The sequence below is a fragment of the Musa acuminata genome, chromosome BXJ2-7, assembly GCF_036884655.1.
Source record: "Musa acuminata AAA Group cultivar baxijiao chromosome BXJ2-7, Cavendish_Baxijiao_AAA, whole genome shotgun sequence".
NCBI classification, from domain to species: domain Eukaryota; kingdom Viridiplantae; phylum Streptophyta; class Magnoliopsida; order Zingiberales; family Musaceae; genus Musa; species Musa acuminata.
The window spans coordinates 36,948,519-36,967,533 of NC_088344.1; the positions used below are offsets into that span (position 1 = coordinate 36,948,519).

The 19,015-nt window shown below is 40.2% G+C and overlaps 2 protein-coding genes and 1 long non-coding RNA gene across 12 annotated transcripts; 2 read left to right on the forward strand and 1 right to left on the reverse strand.

Annotated features, from left to right (window-relative positions):
- The first annotated feature begins 793 nt into the window (after nucleotides 1-793).
- Nucleotides 794-5,684, forward strand: LOC135616428 (zinc finger CCCH domain-containing protein 54-like). Its single transcript, XM_065115622.1, has 7 exons — nucleotides 794-848; nucleotides 3,637-4,516; nucleotides 4,611-4,778; nucleotides 4,850-5,029; nucleotides 5,117-5,193; nucleotides 5,304-5,459; nucleotides 5,566-5,684. Exons 1-7 carry the CDS (start codon nucleotides 794-796, stop codon nucleotides 5,682-5,684), a joined length of 1,635 nt encoding a protein of 544 aa, XP_064971694.1.
- Nucleotides 5,669-13,188, reverse strand: LOC135617933 (uncharacterized). 7 transcript variants are annotated; one of them, XM_065118752.1, is made up of 6 exons: nucleotides 12,884-13,188; nucleotides 8,039-8,120; nucleotides 7,776-7,966; nucleotides 7,012-7,312; nucleotides 6,803-6,932; nucleotides 5,669-6,237 (listed from the first exon to the last, which is right to left on the reverse strand). In XM_065118752.1, the coding sequence occupies exons 1-4, from the start codon at nucleotides 13,076-13,078 to the stop codon at nucleotides 7,307-7,309; spliced, it is 474 nt and encodes a 157-aa protein (XP_064974824.1). In that variant the 5' UTR covers nucleotides 13,079-13,188; the 3' UTR covers nucleotides 5,669-6,237; nucleotides 6,803-6,932; nucleotides 7,012-7,306. The 7 variants fall into 7 exon arrangements, with proteins under 7 accessions (XP_064974824.1, XP_064974823.1, XP_064974822.1 ...); XM_065118751.1 differs by lacking the exon at nucleotides 7,012-7,312 and having other exon boundaries at nucleotides 12,902-13,188; XM_065118750.1 differs by lacking the exon at nucleotides 7,012-7,312 and having other exon boundaries at nucleotides 8,039-8,129; nucleotides 12,902-13,188.
- A 259-nt stretch (nucleotides 13,189-13,447) lies between these two features.
- On the forward strand, nucleotides 13,448-18,716 carry LOC135617934 (uncharacterized). Of its 4 annotated transcripts, none has more exons than XR_010488891.1 (4): nucleotides 13,448-14,616; nucleotides 16,912-17,151; nucleotides 17,729-18,026; nucleotides 18,120-18,716. It is a non-coding gene; the product is annotated as an uncharacterized LOC135617934 (long non-coding RNA). The 4 variants fall into 4 exon arrangements; XR_010488892.1 differs by lacking the exon at nucleotides 16,912-17,151 and having other exon boundaries at nucleotides 13,451-13,629; nucleotides 14,042-14,616; XR_010488890.1 differs by lacking the exon at nucleotides 16,912-17,151 and having other exon boundaries at nucleotides 13,454-14,949.
- Nucleotides 18,717-19,015: the final 299 nt, after the last annotated feature.

Genomic DNA, 19,015 nt, shown 5'->3' on the forward strand with positions numbered 1-19,015 from the left:
TCAGGGGATGTTAGATTGCCTGCATTAATATTGGAGGTGTCTATAAGCAGTGCAGTCCCTGTCAACTTTTCTCTGCGGTAGCTTTCTCCCCCATCCAACTCCCTGTCAACCACTGCTGCTGCACAAAGATATTCTCATGGACATGATTATACTCGGTGTTTTGAGTTTGACTCCTGTGGTTTAAGCAAATTTGGCTGGATTAGATCATGACAGCCTTCACAAACTGTGTGCACGCCATCAGCCGACTCGAAAACGACTTCCCAACATTGATGCGATCCAAATCCAAATCCAAATCCAAATCCAAATCCAAATGCTTGTTTTTTTGTTCTCTGTTCAGTGTCTGACCCATTAGAGGATTCATCAAAATGGCTCAACATTTAAAATAGATAAAATAATAATTATTATTACATTGAGGCTGTTGATCGATGAGTTAACTTGGTTCCATGTGAAAGTGCAGCTCCTTCTTAGAGAGCTGATGTGGAAAACTATCATAGAGAGCTGACGTGAAGAGTGGGCATAGAACGTTAGCGTGGAGAGCCTCCTTCTTGGAGGAGGCTAACTAATTTGGAAAGACCAACCATCTAGCTGGTGGGGAAGTCATCTCGCAACTCCTCCTTTGTTGCACCATAGATCTTACACGACATGTTGGCATTGAGGGAAGGTTTCGATGCGATCTCTCCGATGCTTAACTCAGAGGAATAGGATGAGTGAGTTAATTGTATTATAGTATTCACCTGCTTGTCTTTGTTTGGCCTGAGGCTTAGTTTTTATATCTGAGCGTCTCGCGACAAGAATGGGGATTGGTGATGGTCCCTCCTACCTTGTTCTTCCAAGTGTTATTAATGGAGGTAGCTTACCAACTTATTAGTGCGTCATCCCGAGGCCAGCATTAGTGCAAGGCCATTGGGATGACATTCCCTACAATTGTATCATGAGGATATAGTATAGGTGTTTATTGAAGAATGAGTTCACTGATTAATTCGTTCATGGAATACTACATAGTTAATGATACCTCATTGTTAGATAGCGACTTCGTTATCTCAGTTGTATATCTAGTCCTTAAACTTGAGATACCAAGGATGTCCTGTATGAGTACTCCACTCTTTGATACTAAATTTATAGGTTTAGAAGTTTCAGATCTAATACAACCGATCATTGTGAGTGGTAGCTAACTTTACGAGGGTAATTGATTTGATTGTTGATAGAGGATAATCTACTCTTAGTATCATGAGAGAAATATCATATATGTTCTTACTTAAGCAAATTCCTAGCATGGATAATTCAAATTGGGAGAGAGAGAGAGAGAGAGAGTTCTCCGAGAGAATCCAATTAGAACGAGATTCGAGTAAAATTCCATATGGACTTGATAGCACCATGCTTGAGGCATATGAGTCGAGAAAGCCCAATTCGCACCACTAGGTTCGCCATGATGGAGACCCCAAACTAAGCATCCCCGAGATATGTGAGGCAGGAAAACCCGACTCATGCTATCATATCCTGAGGTGTGTGAGTAAAGAAAGTTTGATCTACCCCACTAGGTTCACCAATGACAGAGATCCCAAACTAAGCATGATCGAGACGTGAGGATAGGGAAGGCTCGACCACACCGAGGAAGAAGAATTGGGGGGTGGGGGGGGGGGGGGGGGGGAGTGGTGGGATGGGTACAAATGATAGAGAATATTTTAACAACCAATCCTCGCTTGTCAACCAATAGTCCTAAGGATGTCGACATGGAAGAAGGGGGGCCAATCATCCTCTCCCTATCCTTGACGTGGAGGTGGTTACGGCCTGTTGGCCTTTGTGGATAATACTCCACAAGAGGTTGTTCAGGCTTGTCTCCCCTTTGATGCCCTCGTGGAAAAAACACTTGATGGGTAGCGGGGGCTTGGGCATTAAGGCCATTACAGAAGAATCCCTTAGTTAATCAAGTATACAAATTAACCCTTGACGTCGGTTGAACCTTGTTCAAAAGGACATCTCACACCCCAAATATACACTCAAGACTGACTTGAGTATCGAAGGGATTGAGTTGAAAATTTTTTCCCTACAATAGCCCGTGTAGGAACCCTCGAGAAGTCAGACCCCACATCAGACACCTCGAAACTACACGAAGACTATCTCGAAGCCACATCGACCTTTTCGGGGTCACCCAGAGAGGTCCTCGGATGTCCCTATGGCTTCAGGTCAAAATCAAGCAAGGCTGACTCAAATGATAAAAATCTTATACAATAAAAATAATAAATATTACTAACATTTTTTTATGTCCGAAGATGAAATGGGTCAAGTTGGGATGGGAAATAAGTGTTATGTATGCGATATGTACCAAATGATGGGGCTAAATCTGGGCTGATTGGGCCGAGCCCAGAGTGTTGAAATCCAATCGTTCGCTTAGATTGAATCTGGGTTGACAACAGTTGACCTGGCCTTAACGTAGGATGGTTTGGATGGGATCAACTAACCCGACCCACCATTTCATATATGTCAGCGTCAGTATAGCCAATATAGATACTATTGTAATCCAGAAATTTAATTATATAAGTATTAATCATCGTAATCCGATTTTTGAGTCGTTAACTTTGATGAGAGATATTTAATTAATTAATTAATTTTTTTGCTTTGAATATAACATCATACTTATACTAAACACTTCTGATATCATTAGTGAATTCATAAGGAGGCATTACTTCTAATTTGTCTTAAGAAGGATACAAACCGGTCCCATTTGCTTCCAATGGTCGAACCATACGTGATTAGCCCATGGCACTAAAGATCTCATTACCGATTTGGGTGCGGGTCCCACCTTCTTCATTGCTCTCTCTCTCTCTCACGCACGTCAACACCAAGCTGTGGGTGGGCCCCGAGAATCGGGTCGACGGGTTTTATCCCACGAAACGGCACCGTGGGGAGAATCGTAACGGCGCCGACCCGTTCTAACGGGAACCGGTGACGTCCCCGGTTATCCACGCCGCCCCGTTAGCGGCACTCCCACCTTTGTAGCCGGTGGAAGCGGTCACCTCCCCCGTCATGGGATCTTCTTAAATGACCAAAACACCCCTCGGAGTGGCAAGAGGTTATTCGGCAGCATCCTGCAACTCGGAGGAGTTTTGGGGTCATTTTAGTCATTCCATGGACACAACTAAAAAGGTATAACACCAAATTTGGCCCCGTGATTTATGCGAGGACTATAATAGTCGGCCAACCTGTACGCACCCTACGCAAATAGAAAGGGGCAAAACAAAGAACGTAAATGCTGAAGCAAGGAACGAGGAATCGATTCAGATTGAGCGTCGGAGTCTGAGGAAGCGGCGAAAGAGAGAGTCTCTTCTTCCGTCCATGGTGATATGACATGGAGGGAGGAGGTACGCTTCCGTTACAGTAGATCCCTCCTCGGGTTCATTTGAGGTCTCATTGTCGCTATTCACATGCATTTTTACGTGCCACTTTGATGCCATTTCGCTTTCGCTCTTGTTTTTTTTCTTTTTCCTGTCATTTATTCCTCAGGATCTTCAATGGCAAGATTTGATGTTGTTTTGACAGTCATTTGGAGTGGTTACAGAATCCAAAATTGATCGTGGGATTCGACGTAATAACAGTTTTGTGTTTGTAGAATATTTAGATTCTTTGTTGCATGGACAGAGACTAGATACTGCGACATGGATTTCTTCGAACTGGCCAAGATCATCTTCACCAGGGTGCAAAAGCTGGAGCCTGAGAACGTTGTCAAGATAATGGGATGCATCTTCCTGAAGGAGCCGAGCGGGCTGGAGATGCTTCAGCTTGCATTCGGCCCCGACACCACGTTGCTCTCCAAAGTGATCGACGCCAAGATCATGCTTGGCATCTTGTCCGCCAAGCCGATTGCTTCTTACCTTACTTGGGGATCCCACGCCTTCTCCTCCCCCACGAGTCTTCATGTTCAGCTACCCTACGATCACCATCCTCCACCCCACAACATCGATCTCGTCCCGCGAGCGTACGCTGAATCCATCGCCGACGAGTCCTCACTCTACGGTCAACCTCCGCCGGCGGACCAACTCGATGCCACCAACCACATCGGTAACTACCACTACCCGGACGCCCCACTGGGTGGTGGCGTGGCTTTAAGGAGCAGCAGGAGATCACACAGCCTATCCGACTTGCCCATCAAGGCTTGCCATTACTTCAACAAGGGCTACTGCAGGCATGGAATGAACTGTAGATACTCGCATGCCCAGTCCGCTCCTGATGGCTACTATCCTCATGTACTCACCGCCAACATGACTGACTACCCGAACGACGACGTCCCATTCACGCCCAAGTCGCTCGAGAATCTGGAAATGGAGATCACTGAGCTCCTGAGATCGCGGAAAGGAACGCCCGTCTCGACTGCCTCCTTGCCCTTGCTGTACTTCGACAAGTACGGGAAGAACCTGCAGGCGGACGGGTACCTCACGGAGAGCCAGCGTCATGGGAAGGCTGGCTTGAACTTGACGAAGCTGTTGTCCCACTTGAAGAAGAGCATTCGGCTCATCGAGAGGTACTGCAAGATTTGGATTACTCACCTAAACATCGAATTATACACCTTCATTCTGATCATTTCCTCCTCTGAGTTCCCTGTGTCTGCATGACAGGCCACATGGACAACACTCGGTAGTACTAGCAGAGGATGCTCCGAGATACATGGACTGCAGGAACGAGAGAAGTGACTCAGGTTCTACGGTTTCAAGCTCTCACCAGATTTATCTTACATTCCCAGCAGAAAGCACCTTCTCCGAGGATGATGTTTCCAACTACTTCAAGTAATTCAACGAGAGAGCTTAGTGAATGGTTTCCTTCATCGATGTTCTTATTGGCGTCGAACTTTGTGCAGGCAATACGGCCAAGTGCGTGATGTTAGGATCCCTTGTCAAGACAAACGCATGTTTGGGTTCGTCAGCTTTGTCCATCCTGAGACTGTCAACATGATTCTTACGAAGAGAAATCCTCATTACATATGTGGTGCTCGTGTATTGGTCAAACCATACAGGGAAAAATCTAGAGTCATCGACAGGTTAGATTCTTTCTGTAGCATGTCATATCTACTGCGGATGAATCAAATTGTTTCTATGTCATTATCGAATCATTTCTCCTAATGCAGAATGTACTCGGAGAAGATGAAGCCATGGACTAATTACCCTTCACGTTACGTGGGGATGGATCATGATGTGCATTCTGGTGAGTGTGACTTCCAAGGTTGATTTCATGCTTCATGTATAATACATATACATGCAGAAGAAAGATATTGATCTTTTGGTGCTTCCGACACATGGTTAAACTCCATCCAGTGACTCGAGAAGGTGATAGTTCAAGCTTGCTTAGAAATAATCTAATTGAGAAGGAAATGATGATGGAGCATCTCTCTGGATTGAACTTGGCACCCAAGAGATTGACACAGCAACATTACTTGACTCATGGCATGGAAGACATGAGAGTTGCAGAAGGTATGACATGAAAATCCCAGTCATATGTGCTCACAATATAACAAATCTTACAAGATTTTGGTTTGGTAATTGCTTGACATCTAGAATCTGATTGCCCACTATTCAGTTCCCAGTGACTTCTTCCTAGATCATTTCAGCTATCCATTTGATGCTATGAATAATGGATCCACAAGTGATGACAAAGCCAGGCAAACAAGCAACCCATTCAGTGACCAGGAAAGGTAAGTGAAATATTAATATTTAAGATATACATTTGTTGTTTGACCTAAAACAACATCATTGAGTGACTTGCAATTACAGGTCTCCTCATCTTAGTTTTCCACAATGATCATTAACTGGAAGCTCTGCAACTTGTCATCACTCTTCTCATAAATCTTATGAACAGTTCAAGAAAAGATCATTACATTTTAGACTGTTTACTGATGTAGTTAACTGTTCTCAGTCATCATCTCTTTGCTTGACATACTCGTTGACATGATTTTTCTCATGAGGTTTTTTGCTGGTGTATGCAGTAGCGTTGAACTCCCGGAGAGCCCTTTTGCATCTCCACCAGTAGGAAGCAGCATTTCTGCAGTCATATGAACACTATGAAGAGAACAGGGAATGGAAGCTTGCCATTCCATCAATGATTTGGTACAGTGTCTGAATCAATGGGGGTTCCCTGAGCTCTGTACTCAACAACAGAAGATAAATGCTTCTCCATTTGTTACTGTGAGAAGCCTAGGAAGATACAGCTACACCTTTAAAAGGAAGCAATACACCTCTCTCGTTGTAGATACTGAAGCAGGATGTCAGTTCATTTAGAAGAGAAATGGCTAATTTATTGTAATAGATGAAAGACGTGAACTATCTGAACTAGAAACAAAGTTGTGTTTGAAACATGAGATGGTATAGCATACATCACTAATTGTTGAACTTTCATTGCATATTTTAATGCTAGTTGCAAATAACAAAGAGATGGCCAATTGTCCTGGTGATCATACATTGTGACATTTCTTGCAGCTTTCCATCTAATATCAGATAATTCCTTCTGCTCTGATGAATGTATAGTTACAGCATGCAATTATCTCCAGCTTAATCCAAGAAGCTGGAATTCAGGTTGTTTTTCATTCCTAACTGGGGTTCCTAATTATGAAGTTTGATGCATATAATCCAGTCTCAAATGTTGTAATGGGATGGGAGAATATGAACCAAAGGCCTGCAACTGTGTCTGCAGATTGGTCAGCAATAGAACATGGTAATAGACTCATCAATCTCCAAAAAAGAAAACTGAACAACAATGACATACTTCCAATGTGATGGAAAACCTGTGAACTCATATAATGATAAAAAGAATAACTGACCTTATTATTATTCTCCACTCGAAGTAATTGATTTGCCTGGGAAATGTATCAAATCATGACCATATAATGTTAATGATTTAACTCTGAAGCTCTAGATGATCGTAGGCACCTCCAGTGACAAAGATAATACCTGAAAAGAAGATATTAGATAATTAGATGCTGCTGATACATAGTTTCAAGAAACAGATGAGAGTAACTTTAGATTTAACCTTAGTGGCTTGTTAACACTTTCAGGATATCAGAGTTGCACAGGCCGATGCTCCTGGAGAGTTTATTCTAAGCAGTACTCCATCATCAATACTGTAGAGGAGTTGTGGGGTAGCCAACTTGACTATGCTATCTTTAGGTGCCCCTAATTCTCTTGACAGCAAGGAGAAACGTGAAGTCCCTGAGTTTTCAATCCTCTGGACAAGAATCTGGGGGCTCAACCACACAACTTTGATGATATCACTTCTGATACCAACCTCTTCAACCAAATACCTGATTGTGGGCTTTAAAGAGTGCTCAATGCTATAAGAGAACAAAGATGGGGCTGCAGTTATAATCTATCCTGTACAAGAATCTATACTAACTAAAAAAGCAACATGAGACTCAAGAGTGTTTTCAACAGTGTGCTCCAAAATTTGAGGCTGACTTATAAGTTTCCTTTTATATCTCCATGTTTGACATCAACAATCAACAAGAACTCCAACCTTCCTGAGTGGAAGACATAACTATCTTAATGCAAGGCATATGTCTCCTGTAGATGGAAACAAAATCAGAGTCTTTTGACTTATATGTGCTCAAAATATTCAATTGGGGAAAACTACGTCTCATCAAATTCTAGTTCTTCTGCAAGTTTCTGAAATCTGCTTTTAGTAAAGTTACTATTCTTCTGTTGCAAAGGATAATCAACTATTAGACTCTTTGTCACCAATGAACAAGGCTGAGCCACAATAACCACACATTAAGTTGAGAGTTAATGTAAAAAAACCTTTGAAGTGTTCTCTAAATCAACATGCTCCATTTTGGAAGATCGATTTAAGTTGTATTGATGATCTTTGGAGTGTGTTTTCTTTGAGATGATTTCCTCATCAACCTTCACTGAACCATTTGAAAGTATCAAGCTTTGTGCAGATTTTAATGATTTCTTTTCCCACCCCTTCATTAGTAGTTGATGTTGTCCTGCAAAATCAATAAAAGGAGATGTAGCAGCAAAATCTTCTTGTAAAATATGCTATAGACCTTTGGAGGTACCTGGCTTTTTATTTGGTTCAGCTGAGTAAAGCATCGACAATTTTCTATCAGAGAAATGATTGTTGACATCTGGAAGATCATCCTGAGGAAACTAAACAGTATGAATGAGAGAAAGAATCATCATGTCACATACGTAAATAGTTGATCATTAAGAAAAACCACTGTATATCGATTTCATCGTGGAAATGTAAATCCAACAAATGCAGAGAATTTCTAAGAGGTAATCTACTAGTCTGAAACTTCTGATACAAAAGAATAAGAACAAAGGTTCAACAGTCAACTCTGGTATCTAAGGAATTGTACGAAGTATCCTATCCAGCTAGAGGACCACACGAGTATCTTGCCAGTGACAAGGGTTAGGGCTATTAAGTGGATGACCCTTCTGGCACCTGCTAAAGATTTTCTGCAAACCTTGTATCGCCTATGTTCATGCAGGTTGACATGTTGAACTCCTACGATTCCCATCAGCATGGCACACGACCACACCAGACAGGGATATTAATGTAGTGAATTTATCATAGAATCATAATTGAGAACAACATGTCCCAGCTATTGGAGGTTGATATATGGAACTTTTTCCTGCAATTAATTTAGTGACTCATATTTCCACCGTTAACTTCTTTGTAGAGTTAAGTCTGATTTTACACAAATTACGTAATATTGTAATGATAAGTGTAGACTATAAGACGAATGTCTAAAAATATGATGGGGCAAATATAACAAAGAAAAGGACTTAACAATGAATAAATGCAATAAGGTTTTCCATAAGAAGTGAGTGGTTGGAAGAGGGGAGAATTACATTCTTATCTAGGAAAAGAAAAGCAATCAGAACAAACACCAAAATTTCAGGAAACTCAATCAAGAATCAAATGAATGGGAGTATGACCAAGGAATAATGACCTTGCCATCTACGAGCTGTGGAATTGGCATGTACAGTTTTACAAGCAAAGATAACACTACCTCTAGTGCTAACCTAGAATATAAAGTTAATTGAACAAAGAGATTCACAAGCATTTCAAGGCTCAACTCCATTAAAATCATTTATTTGATGTCAGTTCCAGTCCTAGCAGAACTCCAGAATATCTGGAGTCAAACTAACATCTAGATTGTAGTAATAGTTACTCGGGGCTGCCTGATCATACTCACTTTTGAGTAGGTAGCAATTGCCAAAGGAATGGTCAAATGATAGCCTTATAATGTCACAACTTTTTAAATTGTTAAGACTTAAAAGAACTGTCCTGTAAGGAGTCACAAAGAGTTGGATATTAACAATTCAGAATTTACTTTAGCAAAGCTTTAAATATTGTGGATGAAGTCTTCTAAAGCTCAGGAACAAGCATACAATTCCAAAGCGAATGTAGCATCATTGGTCCACTAAACACCAGAAATTACATTAGGTCTTTTAACTTCTAGCTGAGCCATGATGCATGCCAATCCTCATCCTGATTACTAGGAAACAAAAACAGAAACAATTTTGAGAAAAAGGACTACAAGATCAATGATCAAGGGAGATGTGCGGAATAGCATTGACAAAGAGACAACTTTTAGCATGGACCAGATTATGTCATAAAAAGATAGATTAACCGGGCCTATGTGATAGAAATAAAATACAAAGGAGAAGAATGCATATTTATACATGTTAGAAGAGAGAGTTGTCCTCAACATAGGAGGATTTTCCTCAACAGATTTAAGACATCTCTTCAACAGAGTTGGGGAGATCTCGGTCGTTGTTGAGGTTGTTATCACGGGAGATCTTGGCTGTTATCATGCCCCCGCAAGACGGTACTTCTGTCAAGGACGCCGATCTTGGACCAATGTGATGAAAGCGAGTTGCGGGTGAGAGGCTTTGTGAGAGAGTCCGCTAGTTGATTAGCCGTATATACGTGAGAAACACGTAGTTGATGTCTGACAACTTGTTCTTGCACGAAGTGAAAGTCGATGCTATGTGTTTCATGCGTGAGTGGAATACTGGATTAACGCATAGATAAGTGGCTTCGACATTGTCACAATATATTGTAGGAGTAGAGATGATGTTGATGCCAAGTTCCTTGAGGAGATCCATGACCCAATTGAGTTCTGCAGCAGCGGTGGCTATGACACGGTATTCAGCTTCAGTTGTAGAACGTGCAACTGTCTTTTGCTTCTTAGAACTCTAACTGATTAGATTAGATACAAGGAAGATAATATACCCCGACGTGGATGATCTGTCATCAGAATTCCCTGCCCAATCAGCATCGACAAAGGCGTGGAGATTAAGGGGAGAGTATTTGCCGAAAAAGAGGCCATGATTGATAGTCCCGTGAAGATACCGCAAGATTCGTTTGACTGCAGACCAATGCATAGTAGTTGGTCAATGTATGAACTAGGATAGTTTATTGACCACAAATGAGATATCTGGACGGGTGAGAGATAAGTACTGTAAGGAGCCAAGGACTTGACGGTATTGGGTTGAGTCTGTAATAGGGCTTCTATCTCAAAGTTTGAGCGACTCGCCAATAGACAGAGGTGTTGTAACTGCCTTTGCATCTTGCATGTTCGTTTTAGATAATAGATCTTGAATATACTTTCGTTGTGATAGGAAGAGCCCGGAAGATGTGTATGTTGCTTCAACTCCAAAAAAATAGCTCAAGGGTCCTATACCTTTAAGGGAGAATCGATCTACTAAATGCTTGAGGAATGCCTTGATTTCCATAGGATTGTTGCCTGTGACAATAATATTATCCATATATACTAGAAGATATATTATATTGCCACTTTGGTGACGGAGAAATAAGGAGGTATCAGACTTGGAGTTGATGAAGCCAACTGATGCCAAAAACGAGCTAAGTTCGGTGTACTAAGCAATTGGAGCCTAACGAAGTCCATAAATAGTTTTTTGTAGTTTACAAACATGCTTTGGATATTGAGGGTGGATAAAGGCAAGAGGCTGCTGCTTGAAGACATCGTCAGTTATGGTCCCCTGTAGAAAGGCATTGTTAATGTCGAGTTGACGTAAATGCCAGCCTTGTGAGATGACAAAACTAACAATAAATCGGATTGTTGTGAGTTTAACAAGAGGGCTGAATGTCTCTGTGAAGTCAACACCAAGTCGTTAATGAAATCCTTTGGCCACTAGATGTGCTTTATATCTGGCTACGGATCCATCTGGGTTCCACTTAATTCGAAAGACCTACTTACACCCGATGATGTTTTGTGTGGGATAAGAGGGTACAGGGGTCCATATAGAATTATGAAGGAGTGCATCATATTCTTCACACATGGCTTTATGCCAGTATGGAGATTTTTGGGCTTGAGTAATTGTGGTAGGTTCAGTGATCTCTAACGAGGATGTTGTGATGGTATGTAGGTCAAGGATTTGTCATGGTTTAAAGACACCACTTTTGGATCGTGTTGTCATTGGATGTCCAGGGGCTATAGGGTGTGTTGTAGGTATAGGCGGTGGAGGCTGAGGGACTTCTCTCAGGAGAGGATAAAGGTAGCAACTGTGATTCCGAGGGAATGCCTTCAATCGTAGGGGAACCTAGTGAAGAAGGGAGAGGCACAAAGGAGGGTGAGGAGTTGTTGCACCGGGAGAATGAGAGTGTGTGGATCCTGAGGAGAAGGACTGGATGATATTATGGGAGACTTAGTTGACGGGATTGATAGTGTACTCCAGTGATGTATATGTGATGGAGTAGGTGGCACAGTAGGAGACTCAAGGTTGTGAAATGGAAATGTAGTCTCTATAAAAATAACATGACGGGACGTAAAGACTTTTCGAGATTGGGGTTCATAGCATCGAAAGGCATTATGGTCAAGGGTGTATCCAATGAAAACGTAAGGTTTAGATTTTGATGTTATCTTATGTGAGGCATATGGACGCAACCATGGATAACATAGACAACCAAACACTTTAAGTTTTTGAAGGTTCGAGGATTTATGAAATAATTTTTCAAATGGCGACTCATACTCGAGGACTGGAGTGAACATACGATTAATGAGGTAGACGGTAGCTTGAAATGTTGTAGTCCAAAAAGTTGGTGGCATAGAGTGTGAGGCATTTCAAGCTGTCGTCTACCTCATTAATCGTATGCTCACTCCAGTCCTCGAGTACGAGTTGTCATTTGAAAAATTATTTCATAAATCCCCGAACCTTCAAAAACTTAAAGTATTTAGTTGTCTATGTTATCCATGGTTGCGTCCATATGCCTCACATAAGATAATATCAAAATCTAAACCTTGTGTTTTCATTGGATACTCCCTTGACCATAATGTCTTTCGATGCTATGAACCTCAATCTCGAAAGTCTTTACGTCCCATCATGTTATTTTTATCGAGACTATATTTTCATTTCACAACACCCAGAATCTCCTACTATGCCACCTACTCCATCACATATACATCACTGGAGTACACCATCAATCCCGTCAACTGAGTCTCCCATAATATCATCCCGTCCTTCTCCTCATGATCCACTCTCTTATTCTCTCGGTGCAACAACTCCTCACCCCCTCCATTGTGCCTCTCTCTTCTTTAGTAGGTTCCTCTACGACCGAAGGCATTTCCTCGGAATCATAGTCGCTACCTTTATCCTCTCCTGGGACCAATGACACTGAAGTCCCTCGGCCTCCACCGCTCATACCTACAACACACGCTATAACCCCTGGACATCATAACACGATCCAAAAGTGATGTCTTTAAACTACGACAAATCCTTTAGCATGGAACAGATTATGTCATAAAAAGATAGATTAACCGGGCCTATGTTCACTGGTATGCATGAATCCCTAAACCAGCTTACAGTATAATCTCCAGACGAAGTGACGCCTTTGGAACCAAAGAAGCCAGATAAGAAAGAAACCAGACCGAAGGTAAAGACCTCACATCGAATGGCGAGGGTTCGTCTTCCTTGCTCTCGTTTCCATCGTCGTCCTCTACGGCCTCGTCCTCGTCACCGTCTGCGCTGAAGGAGCACGCTCCCGTTTGCTTCCGCCCGCCGCACGGAGACGGAAACGACAGCAACGGCGTGGGCTGTGGTGGAGACGGAGGGCGAGGGCCCATGCGGGGGAGGAGGGAGGGGAAGCCCCGCGTGGCGGAAGCGGGGCGGCGAGGACGACGACGAGACGGCGGGCCGCAGCGGCGCGGCGGTGGGGCAGAGGCCAGATATTTTGGGAATTTGTCCAATAATATATATATATATATATATATATATATATATATATATCGAAATAGTTTATTTTATATACACTTAATAAGTAATCAGATCTTTCGCAGATATTTCCTCTCTCATTAACTCATTTTATCTACTTCTAATTATGATTAATATTTGTTCATGAAACAAATTAATATATCGAATATAAAAATATAATATTAGCTAAACATTATAATATTTTCCATTTAACCATCAAATGATATATTCTTAATCTCCTAAATATAAATTCCATTTTATTCTCGTTCGAGCTATCTCTGCACTTGCGGGCACGTCGTACTGAAGCACGAGAAGTTCTCGTCGAATTCGACTCATCTTCTACATCGGGAAGAAATCTGTGTCAATCCATCCTTACTAGGCGTATTGAGACCGCTCAATTCGTGGGCTTACCCTTCGACAAAAGGTCGGTAAGAAAGGATCATTAACCCTAGAATAGCAAAGGATGAGCTCTTGGTAAACTAATTTGGCCTTCTTTATGGCTGATGCTGAAGTTTCATCAGTTTGATCGTTTTGGATCGAAGAATTTATAGAAAATTCGCCGGTTGTCTCAATCTCCGGCATTTAAATCAGAAATCTAGGTTTGGCATATTCTCTAGGTGTCGGTGATTGGATCATTTTTCTTGTTCAAAACCCTAGGATCTTCTTTCTACTTCTGAAAGAAAACCCTTTATTTGTTTGTTCGTATCTCTTGATTGCTAGTTGGTTGCAATCTCTATTTCACCCGAAAAGTTGGTATTTTTCTACCAAAAGCTACCACCTTCCTTATTGAGTTGGTTACTGTGATGGGTTGGACGTGATGATTAGAAATGATGCAGGTATCGACTGGGACCATACCAAGTGGGAGCAACTTCTCTATTTGAACTGCTTCAATGTCCAAAAAAGGGTTTCAGAAGCTAGAGTGTTTGAATTTATTGTCTAGACGCACTGATGATAGTGTGTTGGCTGTTTTGAAAGAAGTGGGGCCGGTAATTATTGGTTTTGGTTGCCTTAGATTTGTTGAAGCTGGTTATTTCGAGAAACTGAGCTGCCCAAGCAGTTGGGTGTTTTTTTGGGATTTTCAGGAGAGTCAGGCATATGTTTGTTGATTCGGGGTCATACCTGTGCTTGTTTCATTAATAAAGGAGGGTAATTCCTCAGTAATGCTCTCATGATAATTTCTAGTCTTGTTTACTACCTCAGACCTGTAGCTCAAGCTGGTGCAATCCTGTTGTATGTGGAGCTGCACAAAGGACCTGAACCCCTTGGAAAAGAAATTGCTGAATATGTTTTTTGTGTATCGGCTCTAGAGAGGAGAATGCTGTGATGTATCAGAAAAGATGGTGAGGATTCTTGAGGCTGATGCCGAGAAGGCAAAAGCTGCAGCTTCATATGTTCTGTGGGATCTTTCAAGGTACAGTCCATTTCTGTTTTCAAATAATTGGGTGTAATTCCAGTTCTGGTTGAGCTTTCCCAGAATACAGATGGTGATCTTAGGGAGAAGCCATCTCGTGCTACTACATGACTAAACTATTATGCAGCAAACAGGGATACCATCTTGTTAGCTGGTGCAATTCCTGTTCTTATTGATCTCTTGAGTGGTGAGCTGGATGAGATGAGAGACTGTGCAGCAGAACGTCTGATTAACTTTGCAGAAGACCCATTGTATCGAGTGCAAGTGTCTTAAGCCTTTATAATTCAATCGTTTGTGACCATCCAAGATAGATTAATTCAATTCTAGACTACGGTAAGTGTATATTCAGGTCTATGATCAAATATTGATCAATCCACTTAAAAACAGATCTGATGAACCCTGTGATGTTATGATCTTAGGGGCTCAATGACATTGTTATTCTGTTCCTAGATTTATACGATATATCAAGTCAAAATGCAAAGTGTATATCCAGCTCTTTGTTACTTTTAGATTTAATTTCTAGTATTACTAATAAATTTTCACTTCAATGGGTCATGCTAACTTGTTCAAGCTTTAGTTGGCTCTTTCTTTGACTCTAGGTGTGTTACTTCTGTAAGTAAATTTGAGTAGTTACATTTTTGTCAACTGAGAAAAAAAAAATTGCATATAGAAGCACCTTTAGTTGTTACAAAAACTTACCATAAAATGGTATGGCAAATCCATTTGCCTTTACAGAAGAATATTTACTAATTATCAAGACTTGGTCTAGTCTTTTTAGGTTCTTGAGCTCACAACATGAGTCCACATAAGATTATATTTTAGTGTAAATTACTCTAGATGGTGTTAATTTAACTTAATAACAACGTTGCTTGCTTGATAGCAATTTGTTAGCTACTTTTCATTCAATCTGATTTATTATGTGATGGACATTAATATAGGTGAGCTTAGCTTTAGTTTCATATTACTTGCATGTTCCATATTGCCTGATTATGATCATAACCATAATGCACCAAAGATGCATTTATCAGATTTGCTCATTAAAAACCCATTGTAGAGCTCTATTGATTGTCGTCACTGTTGTATAACATATGTTATATATACATACATGTAATGTGTAACTTAAATACTCATGCAGTTATGCATGTTGGTGATGTTCCAGATGCTGATACACATACATTCTTATTGCATACATATTGGATATTGGATCTGTGACTATTATCCCTTTGTTTCTCTACTCGCACTTAGAATAACTTGCAACTGTAATTTTTTTATAAACCTGACAAAATAAAAATTTTCTCAGATGCAGTAAGTTAAAGTATATGTTTTCATTCTTTCCTGTGTCCTACTTCTTTATGTTCTCCTGACTGTTGCAGTTATTTGATCGAGGCCATCGTAATTGGGGATCCAATATTATTATTAGTTTGTATGGATATAAACCAAAGGAAGACCCACAAAAACATATTAGGTATTTGGTTAATTGCATTATGTGACTAAGGACCCAATCACATTATTATATTTTGCAGATATAAACTGATGATATTCCTATGCTAGCATTCATTCAAGGAAAACTGAGAACTTCAAAAATATTAAATATTATAAAAGATTAATAGATTTAGATATTTTAAGTCTTTCACCATGATTGTTTTTGGAGCCAATAAACTCAAACCTAATGACTTGGAAAGACCAAAATATCTTAACTAATGTAGTACCCATTCTTTTTATTGGAGTTGAACAGTATGCATATCATAATCCACAATGGCAAAGCAGCTAACCTTATCCCTATACACTACTGATCAAGCAAAATTGTGTACCCCTACATGCATACCATGACCCAGAATAATCAATTTTCTTGGTAAACACTGTCTCAACCAGGCAAAACAATATGGGACATGAGTGCTGATTGAAGTACATATTCATGAACTTAGTTATCTGATCATCCATGTTTGTGTTGAGTAGCTGATGATGCATATGCAGATTTTTATTCATGATGGTCCAATTTTCTTTCTTTTTTTTTTGGTTATAAACTTGATATCAATTCGTCATCATTGATATAAACTTTCCAGTTGATAAAAGACATTAGATAAATCCAGGTAAAATAATTCAAGATCTGTTACCATATTCATCATATGTGCATAATATTATATTGATACTGATTAGCAGTAACCTTGACTTAATTATTTACATTATCCTGTTTCTGATGGATGTTTCCTTTCAGAATTCCTTCATGTATGTTGTTAAAAACTTATTTTGAATAGTCATAACTCATAAGCTTGCATAGAGATTTTTGTGTAACAGATCAGAAATAACAACTTATTGGAAAAGATGGTTGAAGTGTACCTCATCATTTTGCACTAGCACAAAAGTTCACTATTGGGGCTTGGAACATTTTTGGATAAAGATCAAGTTTGCTTATCTTGATTACTTGGAAACTGAGATTCTTATATAAGTTATTTATGCTTGCCACCCATGACAAGCTTCCAGTACCTCAAATGCTCTTGGATGTCCCCTTTGCCAATGGGATCACCAGTTGTTTATGTAAGTCCCATGGGTGTAGTATCCATTGCTTTTAGTCTAGTTATTCATTCGAGGCATATAACATAATATGAAAAAACTAAGCAATAAGAATCAGCATTGGAGGTCATCAAATTTCTCCCTAGGAGTTGCTGACCCAAACAAGAAACCTTTTTGCATCAATTGATCAGATGTGAGAAAGCTCTTACTAATCTTTTGCAAGTGCTAAGAGATTTTTTTTCTCACAATTCAAACTTTCTTAGAAAGGTAAATAATAGATAGTTCTGCATCCTTTGCTGGCATTACAACAGAATTAGTCTCATGAGCACATGAGAGGCAAAGATCAAGAAGGACCATGGTGCTTCAAAATTCAAATACTCTTCAGTTAGCTAGAGAATGTTTGTCATGGATTTTTCAGCAATTTACAAATGCTTATATTGCTCTACATGTTTGTTTAAAAAGGGATAAACGCTTAAGGCTTTTATTAGCAATGTATATGTCTGTACGTACTTATTTCCTAAACAAAATTGTAAGATAACCAAACTTACTTTTTTTCTGTTTGTTTTGTGGTTTAAGCTGATCGAAGTTCTTGTTGATTCAGGAAGAATGCTCTGTTTGTTAAGAAACAAGTATGGTGGTGATCTATGGAATTAATAAGTAAATACTTCGGAGGGTCTTCTCTAAATCAAGCTGCCAATAGTTTGCTGCAAGTATGAAAGCTTTGCTTGTTCTCGAATCTTCAGCACAGGGATGGGACATGAAAATGAGTTCTTCAAACCAAGTTTTGTGGTGAAAAACTTGCAATGAGGATTAAAGGAGGGCTTCTTGCAGGGAGGGAGGCTTCTGCTTTGGAACTATACAAGTTGGAATCTGGAAGTCCTAAAAGTAACTGGCAGCTGGTAAGACATCGTTTCAAGAGTATAATTATCTTCCGACCCTCTCATGCTTTTGCTAGAGCTCTTTGTTTTCTCATTATCGATATCATGCTTCAGATATCCGACATCAAGAGACGAACCAATACAACAGGATTAGGAGAAGAAGACATGTTATGCATCATGTCAGGCCCCATCGAAGATGCAGATGGTTCAAGTGTCATGTAAGAGATCTGTTCTTATATGCAGAAATTTTTCTCGTTTCTTTCTGCAAGACTGGCCAAACAGAAGGAATCTCCTTAAAAGAATTCGACGGTTCATGAGCTAACAACGATACAGCAATCCATCCTTGTGCTGGTTGTGACTCCATGGTCAGCAGTTGGTGCAGCTTTCATGATCAACAGTATCACCACCACCAGGAACATCAAGGACAGCAAGAACGACAGCGTGCACTTGCAGCTCTTAGTGGGTCGCCCAGGCTCAATATCTACCGTGGAGAAGTAGACAGTTTGTGAGACTGCAATAATGCACTGAGCCATGCATACCTTGTCGAATTCATGGATGAAGTTTTCTTTGGATGTAGCCAATGGCTGGACTCTGTTCGACATCGCTGCTTTTCACGACTGAAACATGCAGTCAGTTCAACATTATTGTGGGCTTCTATTTGTTCCACTCTGCTGTGTCTGATCCATGCATGAAAGAAGTTATGCTTTTACATGTCCTTGGAAAGTGTGGAAATTTTTAATATATCTTAGCATCTCTGTCAAGTGTTAAGATTAAAGTATATTAGTTTGTTTGAGTTAAAACATATATATATATATATATATATATATATATATATATATATATATATATTATATCTTAAAACATCCCTAATATCTTGAGCATAATATTGGTTAATATATCAGTTTGGGCTTATCTAACTTGGACAGTTTCTTATGGACAAACTCATTTTGTGTCATGTTCAAGATCACTAAGGTGGCTTTTCAAACAAGAAAAAAGTTACAATAATTATT